General features: G+C 38.9%; 2 protein-coding genes across 7 annotated transcripts; both read left to right on the top strand.

The window, feature by feature from the left end:
* The first annotated feature begins 238 nt into the window (after positions 1–238).
* LOC137947924 (phosphatidylinositol:ceramide inositolphosphotransferase-like) lies at positions 239–7,125 on the top strand. 6 transcript variants are annotated; one of them, XM_068793776.1, is made up of 13 exons: positions 239–413; positions 1,007–1,265; positions 1,424–1,513; positions 2,304–2,390; positions 3,117–3,185; positions 4,934–5,014; positions 5,418–5,489; positions 5,723–5,783; positions 5,863–5,965; positions 6,280–6,375; positions 6,469–6,515; positions 6,623–6,735; positions 6,832–7,125. In XM_068793776.1, the coding sequence occupies exons 2-13, from the start codon at positions 1,233–1,235 to the stop codon at positions 6,910–6,912; spliced, it is 933 nt and encodes a 310-aa protein (XP_068649877.1). In that variant the 5' UTR covers positions 239–413; positions 1,007–1,232; the 3' UTR covers positions 6,913–7,125. The 6 variants fall into 6 exon arrangements, with proteins under 6 accessions (XP_068649877.1, XP_068649876.1, XP_068649875.1 ...); XM_068793775.1 differs by having other exon boundaries at positions 999–1,265; XM_068793774.1 differs by having other exon boundaries at positions 239–650.
* Positions 7,126–7,248: 123 nt separating this feature from the next.
* On the top strand, positions 7,249–13,019 carry LOC137947774 (serine/threonine-protein kinase BSK5-like). Its single transcript, XM_068793539.1, has 10 exons — positions 7,249–8,492; positions 8,581–8,801; positions 8,898–9,033; positions 9,390–9,523; positions 9,608–9,713; positions 10,397–10,482; positions 11,957–12,145; positions 12,231–12,395; positions 12,482–12,595; positions 12,694–13,019. Exons 1-10 carry the CDS (start codon positions 8,411–8,413, stop codon positions 12,937–12,939), a joined length of 1,479 nt encoding a protein of 492 aa, XP_068649640.1. The 5' UTR covers positions 7,249–8,410; the 3' UTR covers positions 12,940–13,019.
* The last annotated feature ends 145 nt before the right edge of the window (positions 13,020–13,164 follow it).

Raw genomic sequence — 13,164 nt, 5'->3', positions numbered from 1 at the left:
GAGCTCGAGTTTGAATTCGAGCTCCAATCTATACTTACGACAGTAATTAGAATAAAGGGTAATTTTATAAAAAAATCTATGTAAACTAGAAAGGCCGAACATGGAAAATCTCAAGTTTGGCTTATTATATTTAACTAGCTTTATTTCAAATTTGAGTTCGAACCCTAACTTTAACTAAAGTTAAAACTAAGAACGGGTCTCCAAACGTCTTCGAATTTTGAGTTAGTCGGATCCGGCCCTTGCTAACGAGTCTGTTTTCCTCGATCGGAACAAGGGCGGACGTCTTTTTTCAATTCCACCTGACGTGACGGGGCTCCTGGATCTCTAACTGAAACTACGATATTCTCTGGTTTTCTTAACCGTGGCGGCGTTGATTTGTCGCTTGGTCAGCCTCGAACCTCGGCCGGATAAAGGTAACAATTAAATACAGAGAAGTGGAAACTTCAGAAAAAAATGAGGAAAGTCGCTCTCTTGTCGGGTTCCTTTCTCGTCCAAATTTGCAGGCCGCGGCCGGAGGTCGCGTTTTTTGCCAAATAACAGAACTCGAGCGAGCCCTGCTGCCTCCGGAATCCTCCAACTTGTCTTCCATTAAATTAACTCGGACAGAATATTTGCCTTTATTTTTTTCCCTTTTTCACAGTGATTTCAAGGTAACGACCTAATTCCCTTTTCATTTACAATTTAATTAGATTTTAAAAATAGAAATTTACTTTTAGAAGTTAGGCTTTATGGTTTACCATCTTTACGGTTTCCACTCTCTTCCAGCTCCTTTCCCCTATGGTCGCTTAGCGAAGATCTTTTTCTTTATATTCTACTGTTCAAAAGGCCGCGTCCAACCCGAGTTCTGTCATTTCATCGCAGACGTCAATCGAGTCATTAATTGGCTTCCGATGAAGCCGATTCGTTGTTTAAACGAAATTTGCGCCTCGGACTCGGTTTTTCCGTTGGGCAGCGGCTAGTTTCTGTCCGGGAAGGACTGAGATATTGATTTTGATCAGGTTTGCAGATAAGTCATCTGGGTGGACTTCTGGGATTCTAGCGGTTCCGAGTAATATCAATCCATCCTGCACTGTTTCCTCCCTGGAAGAGGGCGTTCTCTGATTTTGTTTTGTTTAAAAATTTCAAATTCTGCTGTGAAATCTTGATGAGAGTTTGAGGGAGGACCCCTTCTAGGATGTTGAACCTAATCGTCAGAATGTGAAGTATTATGGCAGTGGCTGCCAGATACAGAGATGTCCTTTTACGTTGCTCGCAAAGGTTCCAAGGTTGGTACCTGGCTTTTTAGCTTTTCTTCCCCCTTTTCTCCCTTTTGTTTCTTCTTTCATTCTCCTAATCTCTTTTTGGGCTTGCCTTTCTGTTGTACTTCCTTTATTCAGTTATCTTTGCTTTCCCTTTAACTTGATTTCCTGTTTTTGGTGAGAAGTTATGGAGGAGGGTTTGCATGGAAACCTCTGTAGAGTTGCAGCTCTTAGCCGAAAAGTGGAAGCTTCTTCTTTCCGGACTACTTTTTCAGGTCTCCTTTTGTTCTCAATTGTTTTCCAAGATGATCAATGCAGAGGATTTTATTTATTTATTTATTCATTTGAACTAATGGTTTATGCGCTGTTCTCTTCAACCAGTTAGTTTATGTGATGCTAATTTTTTCAAATCTTCAATCAATATGAGAAGAACAAGCCACAAGGGCTCTTTATCATCTTCCTTAAGAATTGAACATTTGGAGTAACTGATTTATTCCTCTTCTCCGTATTTAGATAAAGTGAACCTCAGAATAACTACACGGTTCTTACAATTCAGCTCTGAATGCCTATCTGATCCTAAATGTCAACTCAGACTACAAGTATCGGAGTGATGAATGGCCTTGAACCGCGTTGTACTGTTCAATTTATCATGGATATGTAAATAAAAGAGCTTGCTGGTTTTAAATAGTGAATTGAAAAAGAGAGTTTTTCACAAAGAATGAGAGACGCTTTCAACCAAAAAAACAAGGAATCTTTAAAAAATTTTTTGAGACAATTAACGTCCTGGGTATGCAGGTTTTACGGGTTTTCCCATTGTCTGGTAATATCTCTCTTGCTGCACCAAGCTTGGCGGTTGACATATTTTATCCCGGACAACAAGCTGAAACGTCATTTCAGTATTGTGGCTTCTGTACTCCGGTCTATTGATGTGATGGGTCTTGGCCTTTTCTGCTTAATCTTGTTTTCCTTTGTTAGATAGTTCAGTCAGCACAATGTCTTTCCTTTTGATTGGAAAATGTTAAATTAAAAAAATGCTGGAGACTGATTATAAGGTTTTATCTATAGTATATCCATGGGTTAGCAGCTCGAGGAGTTCATTATTTACATCACCCTGGACCAATGCTTCAGGATCTTGGCTTCTTTCTCCTTCCGGTGAGTGATATTCTTTGCCTCCTCTTAAGATTGCTTGCCGGCATGCTTTTATACTACGTCTACGTGTCTTCCTAAAGAAAAGTTGATGGTTATATAGTTTTCTAGATACATGCATTTGCACAAATACAAAGTGTCAAGGTGAGCACCTTGTATATGCTTCATTGTCATAGCCGTAGCCTTTTTAGTTATAACTGCTTCTCCTGGTCTCAGGGACTCAGCTTCTTCCTTCACCAATTAATAAAACTGGGCTTAATACTCTCTGTCATTGTCTTGGTTTACAGATGTATGGCTCTGATAACCTATCTTAGTTTCTGATGATCTGTAAATCATGGTCGACATATTGCCCAAAACAACTTTGCAAGTGAATTCTGTGCCAATGTGAAATTTGGCACTCCGTGTAGAAACTTTTCATTCATTGCTGTAAAAGCAAAGTACTGCAAAATAAAATAAAGGAGTATGGTGAATTATTTTTAATTTGTTCTACTTTATTCTATTATTTAGTGAATGTCATTTCTCATCCTGTTAAAAAAACGATTTTAGCTTACATGTAGCAAATAATGGAATAAATGAACCAAACTTTCCTATTAACTTTATTCTGTTCTTCTATTATTTTAAAGTAGTAAGAACTTTATCTTATTCAATTATTTGAGTCCTAAAAAAAACTTCGTGATGCTTCTATTTATTTGAAGAATTGACCTTAATATTCTTTGATGTTAATGTGCATAGGAGCTTGGACAAGACAAAGCTTATATCAGTGAGAGCCTTTTTTCCTTCTTGTTTGTCTCCTTTGTGTTGGTAAAAATCTTTCTCAAATTTACATTACCATGTTCCTCTCTGATTGGTCTAGATTTGACTTGTAACTATGTTCCTCTTCTGATGTTAAGGGTGATCCAGTGGTCCTAGAATAGTTATAGCCTAACAAACTTAAGCATGATGCATTAAATCCGAAGTACATCAATAACTTTGAGCAATGCCGCTGTTTTTTTGTTCATGCTGTTTCTCTTTATATAGAGCTTTCTTGAACCTTTTAGTGTCAAGTTTGTTCCAATTTTTAATGAGAAGAAAGCTTGAAATTTTACTTTCATGCATTATATTACCCTTTGTTGTTTAGCTTGTAAAAGCTGCCTATTTGGTTTATTAAAAATTAGCAGTGCTGGCTGTTTTATTTTCATTTTTTGAAAATGATGAGGAAAAGATTTTGTAAAAGAAAAGTTCCATGAAGGAAAGTGTACATTTGACCAAAGACAGAACTACAATTTCAATAAAAGCAACAATTTTAGGAAATCCTATTGTAAAGGTAGGTGGTTCCCACAACTTTTAGGGAAGCCCTGCATCTAGATGTAGAATTGGCTTGACAATTGACAGTTTTCATGTTGTAAGTCCAAGAAAGTATCCATCATCAGAGAATGTCATCAAACTCAACGAAATAAGCATGAATCACCCCAGTGGAGATGTCTACCCTGAAACCCAGCTGTTGCTCATTGCTGATTTCCCCTCAACCATGGGAGGTGCAGAGAAGTTACTGATATGTATCCAAAGCCCTCAGAGAAGGAGCCCTTTCTCCACCTCCATAGAATTAGATTGACTGAAAGATGTAGAAAACAAGATGGGATACACAAAGATTCCTGGATTACCCACCTCCACTTACTGCCTTAGATAACCTGTAGAACCTCCATCAAAGTTCACCATCCACGGGAGGGGACTATTCATACTACATAGCTCCTACAGTTCACCAGTCCTAAATTGTCATAGGGCTAATCAGAGGCTAAGCTCCCAGAATCTGTTTGCCAAAAAATATAATGTAGATTGCTGTCTCCTGATTAAATGGCATGCACCATCAAAGATCCTTGTATTTTTTAACTTTTGGTTATGGTTTTTGGTCAAAGATTTAGTTGTCAAAGTGATCATCCCTTTATTATGATGCTATTATCATACAATCTGAACAAAATTGATAGTTACTTTTCTCTTTTAATTGCCCTGCCAAAGATATTTATCAGTCTCAATCTTTTCAGACAGGATACGTATATGAAAAAAAAAAGCAACTGTCAGAAGCAAAGTTCTTTTTTGTTTTTTGGAACAGAAAAACAAATATGGTCATAGTTGTTGCTCAACATCAAGGTCTTCAATGTCTGTGAAGCTTATTGATTCCCTTTCAGTATGCTCTTTTTTTTTTTTTTTTGGTGTGTGTAAATAATGATGGGGGTTTTAGTTGGGGGTGGGGGATACAGGGGCTGTGCAACTTGGACGTCATTGTTACTCAACCTTATGCTGATGTAAAAAACTAGTTCTTTTCTTTGTGGTGGCTATTTTGAAAGAGAATTTTTTTTCTTCTCTGTTGTTATTATGCCCAGGCAGCTAATTTAACAGAATATTTTGAAAAGTGTGTCCTATAAATATATTGCATCATTGGTTTTATTTAGGTTGTAGGCTCTGGATGTATGCATATATAATATGTATATATGTATATATATTTTAGTTGTGCAGTTGCACTTGCATTTGTTCAATGCTTGCCTTCTTTTTACTTATTCTATTTTCTGTTGCAGTGGACGTTCCATCCATTCATTTTGCAAAGCAAGAAATTCTACACTGTTCTTCTCTGGCGCAGGGTTTTAGCTTTCCTAGTTGTAAGTGTATCTAGTTTATGATAAAAAAGCATATATAGTACTTGAAAATTTTATTTCTGCTGTTCTTAGGATGTACCCTTTACATCTGTCTCTGCACTGTGATGTGGCTGCTTATAAAGTTCAAGCTGCATCTGATGAGAAAATAGAGGTGCTAAAGAACCTATCTCATATTGCTTCCGTGACCTACTCAGTGGATTGACAAGAATACCATGCGTAAAAAGCACCAACACCTTGCATGTGCTTGTGGGCATCCTGTTATTTTATTAGTTTGTAAATATGGTCATGCATTAGTTTATCTAGGTTCGTTGGGAACAAAAAATATCATTTTAGAACAAGTGTGAGTTATGTCAGTTTAAAAAAAAAAAAAAAGCTGACCTGAGACTAATGATTTTGTCTCTTGCAGGCTTCCCAAACCCTCCGTATTATCACATTTTATTCTACACAGCTTCCAGGGCCTAATTATCACTGCCGTGAGGTAACGTCCTTGTCAAACATGGTTGTTTTCAGTATACTTGCATGTCTTTTTTCGTATGCAATGTCAGTGCTCAAGAGGAAATTTTTAAAGATAAAAGTCAAGTATTTCTATTCAAATCAAGCCCCTCAAATCAATTATAATTAGCTGATGCAACATATTTGAAAGGTCATTAAAAATATGGAAACCCTTTGAATCTCGTGCAAGTTTATTAAAAAAAAGGTCCTTTCTTTCAGGGATCTAAACTAGCAAGATTGCCTCGTCCAGATAGTGTACTTGAAGTTCTTCTCATTAATTGTAAGGGATAGCTTCACTTGTGATGTTATGACAAATAAACAGATACTTTTAATGTTCATTTCTCACGTCTCAACTGCAGTTCCCCGTGGTGCAATTTATGGTTGTGGTGATTTGATTTTTTCATCTCACATGATCTTTACGCTTGTTTTCGTTCTCACGTATCAGAAGTATGGCACTAAAAGGTATTTTATCAACATTTTATTCTGTCTGATAGAAGGTAGGAACCGTCTTATGTGATTTTATCAGCATTTCATTCTTTAAACTTAAAAGGTAGAAAGAACCACCTAATATAGAATTAGGTTCTCCCATCCGTTGTTGGATGGGATGGGGTTTTTATTTCCTTTTGATGGCTCCAGTAATTCATTTGAAACCATGATAATTCATTTGAATCCCATGGTTTTCTTGATGGATGCCGTTCCAGTATGAATAGATTGCTTTATGGAATTGCTTCCTTGTAGCTGTATTTCAATGCCTGCTCTTTCTACATGGCTTTTAGGTGTATCAAGCAGATTGCATGGTTGATTGCTGTGGTTCTCAGCTTTTTGATTATTGCTTCTCGCAAGCATTACACAGTTGATGTTGTGGTGGCATGGTAAGTATATCACTTTTTCTCGTCGTTTTTAGGCTATCTAAATAAGTTATGTTTTTATGGTTTTAACTAATGTAGATGTGGACTTTTTATCAGGTATACTGTGAATCTGGTGGTTTTTTTTGTGGACAAAAAGCTTCCAGGTTTGTATTTGGCAGTTAATTTTGGAGTCTCACCTATCCTTTGTTCTGCTATTATGTGTAAGTTTTGTCTTTTCCTGGTAATGACAATCTGGTGTTTCTCATTGCAGAACTGCCTGACCGGACCACTGGCCTACCCTTGAGCACCAAAGACAGAGATGGCAAATCCAAAGAAGAGAACCTCAAACTCATTAATGGACATTCCGTGGATTCCACAGATTGGGTATAGCTCGTCAATCCTTCCTCTTCAACTGATCTCACCATTCTTTCTCAACCTTAAATGTCATCTAGTTATTGACATGATCAAACCTTGCTCCAGAGACAGAGAACACAAGTGAATGGGAAGCTTCTTGAGGATGTTAATGCCGTTCATGCTGATAGTCCTATGAACGGCACATAATGCAAGCGTGGTGCAGGTTGAGCTCCTTGTGTATGTATAATCTAGGAGGCAGAAATGGAATTTTCTGGGCTTGATTTGTTTCATACGCTCTTGCTTGCTCCTTAAATTCATGGCCTCCCCGACACACATTGTAACTTGGAGAGCTAATATTGCGTTTTTCAGTTGTGCTCCCCCGCATGGAAAATACGTATAAACAGCTACCAAGTTCAGGTATGCCCTCCCGTTCTCGCCCCTTGCCAATCGCGTTATCTGCTTTAAAATGCACCCTCTAGATTTCAGTTTCTTGCAGCACGGAAGATTATTTTCTCTGTGATTGGGAGAGGGAGAGAGGGAGAGAGAGAGGGAGACTTTCTCGGATTGGGATAAGATTATTAACCTCCAAAACCAGCAAATCAGACAGAAACCCACCCCAACCAAGACGCCGGGCAAGATAGATTCGCCATTTTTGAAATACTGGGGAGATGATAAGGCAATGGAAAATGTAAGTCGCGTGGCAGCCATGAATGGAGCTGCATGTTTGCTGTTGCAGGTCAGGTGTTTGCATATTTGCTGCAACTGAGCTCACCCGATCCCTTTTTCTATTTCATCTTTTCCCCACAACCACAACCTCTCTCCCATCCTTCTCCTGATCAGAATCGAGAGTGTCGTTTCTTTGCTGTATGCGTCTCTACAAAGAGGGATTCAAAGCTCATCATTTTGTCTCCTCTCCTTTTCCTTTCCTTTACTCTGTCGTTGTAAGACTAGTGTCTGCTTTGGACATGATGAGCAGCACTTCACCTGCAAGTCTTGACCGGCGTGATAAGTCGCCGGAAAATATGTAAAGAATTTATCGGAAGGCAATCGGGCACATGTGATTCACTTGATAAATCCACATGGAGTTTGCGTATAAAATCCAAGAACAGAAGCCGCATCTGTACATTTAACTTTCAAATGGGTAACGAAAAACGGATCTCGAGTGGGGCCGAGTGGGCCGAGTGTGAGACGGAACAGCTCACACCTGTGTTTGCTTTCTCATTTTGTCCGTAAAACAGGGAGAAAGAAGGAAGAGCGGAGGGGACAGGGGACCGGCGAAGGAGCTGAAACGTAAGAGGGGTTGATCAAAGAGGAGCTGGAGAAGGGGATGACGGAGGGTCGATGGAAAGCTGAATGGTAAAGGAAGGAGAAATGATGAGGGTGGTGAAATGCAGAAAAACAGACTGCTGAGCCCCTTTGCTGCTCATAGAAACCTACCCAAAAACGTTTCCAAAAGAAAAAAGGAAGATTAATTTTTTTTTTTTTGGGACCTTGGATCCACAAATCTTCCTCGCTGCTGCTACTAATCCAAAGCTTTTCTCTTTCAGTCTTTCTCCCTCCCTCCCTTTCTCTCTGTTGCTCGTACCCCTCCTCTTCATGCCCGGTGATTTTTTATGAGGCAAGCATTTTAGGACACAAACAATAGTCCTTATTCTTCAGCTTCAGCTGTCCTTTCTCTCCCCTCGATCAGTCCTTCCCTCGGACAATGGGAGCCCGTTGCTCCAAATTCAGCCTCTGCTGGTGTCATCCTCATCTCAAATCCACCGTCCTTGAGTCGTCCGATCTCGGTAAGTCCCGCTCAATGACTTGAATCCACGTACATGCTCTTGCATTTCCTTAATTTCTGGTCTCTTTTACCTTTGGCGGGTGTTTCAGAGAATGGCTGGCCGAATGGCCGGGACTTGCTGCCTGTTTTCACCGAGTTCAGTTTAGACCTGCTTCGAGTTGCCACTTCCAACTTCGCCGTCGATAATATTATTTCCGAACATGGCGAAAAGGCGCCCAATGTCGTTTTCAAAGGAATTCTTGAAAATGATCGAAAGATTGCTGTTAAGAGATTCAACAAATCGGCCTGGCCTGATTCCCGGCAGTTCCTTGTTCGTTTCTACCCTGGGCATCTTTTAGGTTCAAATTCTGTTTGTGTGTGTTTTGCATTTAGTTTTCACGGTGATATTCATTTTTCTACCTCGTAGGACGAAGCCAGGTCGGTGGGTCTGTTACGAAATGAGCGATTGGCAAATCTTATTGGTTGCTGCTGCGAAGGTGACGAGAGATTGTTAGTTGCCGAGTTCATGCCGAATGAAACCCTAGCAAAGCATCTCTTCCACTGTAAGTCTGGTCTAATAATAATGCTCTTGTTTGTCATTGTGTTAACTTCAGACAAGATGAGGTGGACTATCTACTGCATTTTTTGACACAGTCATTGGCTGGCATAGTTTAAACACACTGAGCGAATTGACCTCAGTCAACTATTCTATACCATAACTCTGGAACTGAAAAAAAAAGCTGCATTAATCTGTTATTTCATGTTGATTTAACTAATAAATCTACTATAACTGAAAATTAAATGCACTTTTACTGCTCTAACAATTATGAATTATCCCCATCTGGTGTGTTATTTTGTTGTTTCGTCAAAGTTAATTTTCCTTTTTTATCCTTAATTTAATGGGATTCTCTTGATTCAGGGGACTCGCAGCCTATGAAGTGGGCAATGAGGTTAAGAGTTGCCTTGTATTTGGCACAAGCTTTGGAGTACTGCAGCAGTAGAGGGCGAGCTTTATATCATGATCTAAATGCTTACAGAGTTCTTTTTGACCAGGTTGTTATTGACTATGTTTTGTTTTGTGTAGTTTGTTGATTCCTTTTTACTGTCTAGGCCTAATTGTATGTCTGTGCTCTACAGGATGGAAATCCGAGACTCTCATGCTTTGGCCTCATGAAAAATAGTAGAGATGGAAAAAGTTATAGTACAAACTTGGCTTTCACCCCTCCTGAGTATTTACGAACAGGTAATAATTGGTTCAGAAAAAGTTCTATTAGTTGTTACAAACACTTCCAAAATAAGAATAATTCATGAACATATCCTCTGGTACTTGATATGGGTCATTGGTATGTCATGCGGTATCCGTGCAGAACTGGCAATTACATTATGTCTTAAACTTAGTTACTGAGAGCTGTTGAGCTGCATGTGGGGGTGGCTCGTGAAACAACTTCCATCTTTCAACAGACTTGAATGAAGCTTGTTAAAGTGGTTGATCTATCCTTTCATTATCACCAAAATAAAATCAAAAAGGAAAAAAAGAGTTTGTTCTCATATCTGTTTTTCAGTTTCTGGGTACAAAGGGTGGGTCTGCCTCTGTACACCAATATATTATCATTTATAAGTTTAAATTTATATGCGTAGCAGTTAGTCAAGCTTGTCTTTTACCTGACAAACTTCTAACCCTTTCAGTTTTTCTTGCTTGTAATTTCAAATATTGTTTGCTCAGCAAATATAACATTCTGAACAAAGAATGGAATTATGTTTTTCCTTTTAGTCAGTCAACATTACTAGTTTTCATTAATGATCATTATTACCATTTAGATGGGTGGCATCAATGGTCAGTCATCATGATCATGTCCTTTTAATATTGTTAGATGTACTGTGAATATCGACTAATGCTAACTATATATTCTTGTTCCTGGTTTGCAGGGAGAGTCACGCCAGAAAGTGTTTTCTATAGCTTTGGCACTCTATTGCTGGACCTTCTTAGTGGCAAGCATATTCCCCCAAGCCATGTTAGTTCTCATTTTATACATTTTTGAGGTTTACATAGGAGGGCAAATGTTGATTTGAGTATTGTGTTGCTGCAGTAACAGAATCTCATTGTTTATTAAGGATATAATTACTTAAATAAGAAAACAGATACATGCTTTTATTGTATATCAAAATTAGATTTTCCATCATTTGATTGGAAGAAAGAACAGTAAGGTTACATATAATTCAGAAAACATTGAAAAATGGATGCAAAAAGGAATAAAGTGGGATGATGAGAGATTTTTGCTGGATTGTCATATGAAAGGGTTTCTTGGTGTGACATCTTGGCTTCAAGCATGATGGGTGTATGGGCTGTTTGAGGTGAGCATTATCAGCATACAAAAAGTACAATAGTGAACACGTAATCTGCCATTTACTGAATTAATCAGAACTGGTTAGTGGCCCCTGAGAGCTTGTATTTGCTTCTTCCACCAAAGGATGTTCGAGTTTTCTATCAACCATGACATTATGTAAACAATGATATAATTACATATCTCAAGCACTTCTCTCAAAACTAAAGAGATAAAATATGGCCATATGGACATTGATATTTGACTTCTGAAATTTGAAGACCCACAATATACTCATGTTTGATATCATATGAGACTAGAGGCGGGCATCGGGTCGGGTTTCATGGGGAACCGACTTGACCTGACCGAAAACCCCGGGTTTGGGTTTTGGGTTTTGGGTTTTGGGTGTCATCCTGTAGGTGGGGTCGGGTTTATGGGAATGGTAGGGTTGGGGCTGCGATGGGTCGGGTTTATGGAGATGGGGCGGGGATGGGTCGGGTTTACAGAGAGGGGGTGGGATGAGGTTGCCGAGATGGTGATCGGGTCGGGTTTACAGAGAGGGGGTGGGATGGGGTTGCTGAGATGGTGATCGGGTCGGGATCAGGTTTGACATTTCGGGTTTTTTGGGGTTCAGGGACGGGAAACCCAATCCCTATCTGACTCGTGCCCCCCTATGTGAGACTTGTAAGAGTGTTCATCGTTTTCCAATCAAACACAAGCAATTCTAGATCCAATCTGGAAAGGACTGACTGAAAAATAGTGCTGAGTGGAGAAATTGTTTAATCCACTAAAAATGGATAAAGCTTTTCCTCTCTTGTTGAGAGAGACAGTGATGTTCAGGTAGGGACAACTGCTCCGAGGTGGCGGATCAGAGTGACCAGGGCCTCATTTCTTCTGCTATTTTGACCACTCAAGTTGGTCAATTAGATAAAATAACAGTAAGTATTGTCTAGATAGACTGTCGAAACTTTTCTGTTGTTGGATTTGTCTTTTCTTCAAAGCTAATCCACTTTGGTGCTAAACAAGCAAGTAAATGATAAGCAGTTCTTCATTCCCTTGTTTCTATACTGTCTATTTCTTTTGATAAGAATTACTCATATTGCAGCTGTGGGACTTCTGTTTTTTCTGAAAAGAAATGGATTTGAATTTTGTTCACTTGTTGCAGGCTCTTGATCTTATCAGAGGGAAAAATTTTCTGATGTTGATGGATTCTTGTCTGGATGGTCATTTCTCGAATGATGATGGAACTGAATTGGTGCGCTTAGCTTCTCGGTGTTTGCAATATGAACCTCGTGAGAGGCCAAATGCAAAGTCATTAGTAGCTTCCCTTACATCTCTTCAGAAAGAAACAGAGGTAAATACTACTGCTGGAGGAATGAATGGAGGTTGCTTCTTTTGTGCTTCTCTTTGATAAAGAAGATTCTGGGAGCCTTTTGCAGGTGCCTTCCTACACACTAATGGGTATTCCACATGGGACTCTCTCCTCAAATGAGCCATTTTCCCTCACTCCATTTGGTGAAGCTTGCTCCAGAATGGACCTCACAGCAATACATGAAATGTTGGAAAAAGTAGGCTACAAAGATGACGAAGGGATTGCCAATGAGGTAAAAAACTTTATCAGCTTAACTAACTTCTCTTTTTCATTTCTCTAGTCATGTTATTAGAATCAAATTTCATTTGCCTTCTGCAGCTCTCCTTTCAAATGTGGACAAATCAAATGCAAGATACCTTAAATTCTAAGAAACAAGGGGATGCAGCTTTCCGAATAAAAGATTTCAGTACTGCCATTGATTGTTATACACAGGTCTGTATCGGAGAACCAAAGCGATATTATAACACATTTGCATTATCCTAGTTGGTTAATAGAATTGCTATCACTACTGACTTTGTCATCTTCTGCAGTTCATTGAGGGGGGAACAATGGTCTCTCCAACAGTGTTTGCTCGGCGCTGCTTATCTTACCTCATGAGCGACATGCCTCAAGAAGCATTGGGCGATGCAATGCAGGCTCAGGTGGTGTCCCCAGAATGGGCTACTGCATTCTACCTTCAGGCTGCTGCTCTGTTTAGGCTTGGAATGGACAACGATGCCCAAGAGACTCTCAAGGATGGCACTGCTTTGGCAGCCAAAAAGAATTGCAGAAACTAAAAAAATGTATAGGTTCTTTTCTCCATACAGATTTGCACAATATTCTCTTTGATCTTAATATATATTATAATTTCATGTAATATCTATCTTAATATCTTAATATTAACCTAAATACCCTTTATTTATTATAATTTATTAAACTAATATTTTTTTAATTATATTATTAATTTATATTACACTAAAATCTATCTTATGTTATTAATAAAATATTTTATTTATTTATTT

This window comes from Aristolochia californica, unplaced genomic scaffold (assembly GCF_029961685.1).
Source record: "Aristolochia californica isolate CCGP_79_NKW_82.1479 unplaced genomic scaffold, dmAriCali1.0.hap1 SCAF_13, whole genome shotgun sequence".
Lineage (NCBI taxonomy): Eukaryota > Viridiplantae > Streptophyta > Magnoliopsida > Piperales > Aristolochiaceae > Aristolochia > Aristolochia californica.
The sequence above is the reverse complement of the archived record's forward strand: the minus strand, read 5'-3'. Positions and strand labels throughout refer to the sequence as shown.

What these genes read in the sequence shown, in the direction of transcription:
- LOC137947924 (XM_068793776.1), top strand. Translation starts at nt 1,233, where the DNA reads ATGTCCTTTTACGTTGCTCGCAAAGGTTCCAAG. An exon ending in TTGCTCGCAAAGGTTCCAAG is followed by an intron (nt 1,266 to 1,423) that starts GTTGGTACCTGG and finishes TTTGGTGAGAAG; the next exon opens with TTATGGAGGAGGGTTTGCAT. An exon ending in CCGTGGATTCCACAGATTGG is followed by an intron (nt 6,736 to 6,831) that starts GTATAGCTCGTC and finishes ACCTTGCTCCAG; the next exon opens with AGACAGAGAACACAAGTGAA.
- LOC137947774 (XM_068793539.1), top strand. Translation starts at nt 8,411, where the DNA reads ATGGGAGCCCGTTGCTCCAAATTCAGCCTCTGCTGGTGTCATCCTCAT. An exon ending in AGCATATTCCCCCAAGCCAT is followed by an intron (nt 10,483 to 11,956) that starts GTTAGTTCTCAT and finishes CACTTGTTGCAG; the next exon opens with GCTCTTGATCTTATCAGAGG. An exon ending in CTCTTCAGAAAGAAACAGAG is followed by an intron (nt 12,146 to 12,230) that starts GTAAATACTACT and finishes AGCCTTTTGCAG; the next exon opens with GTGCCTTCCTACACACTAAT.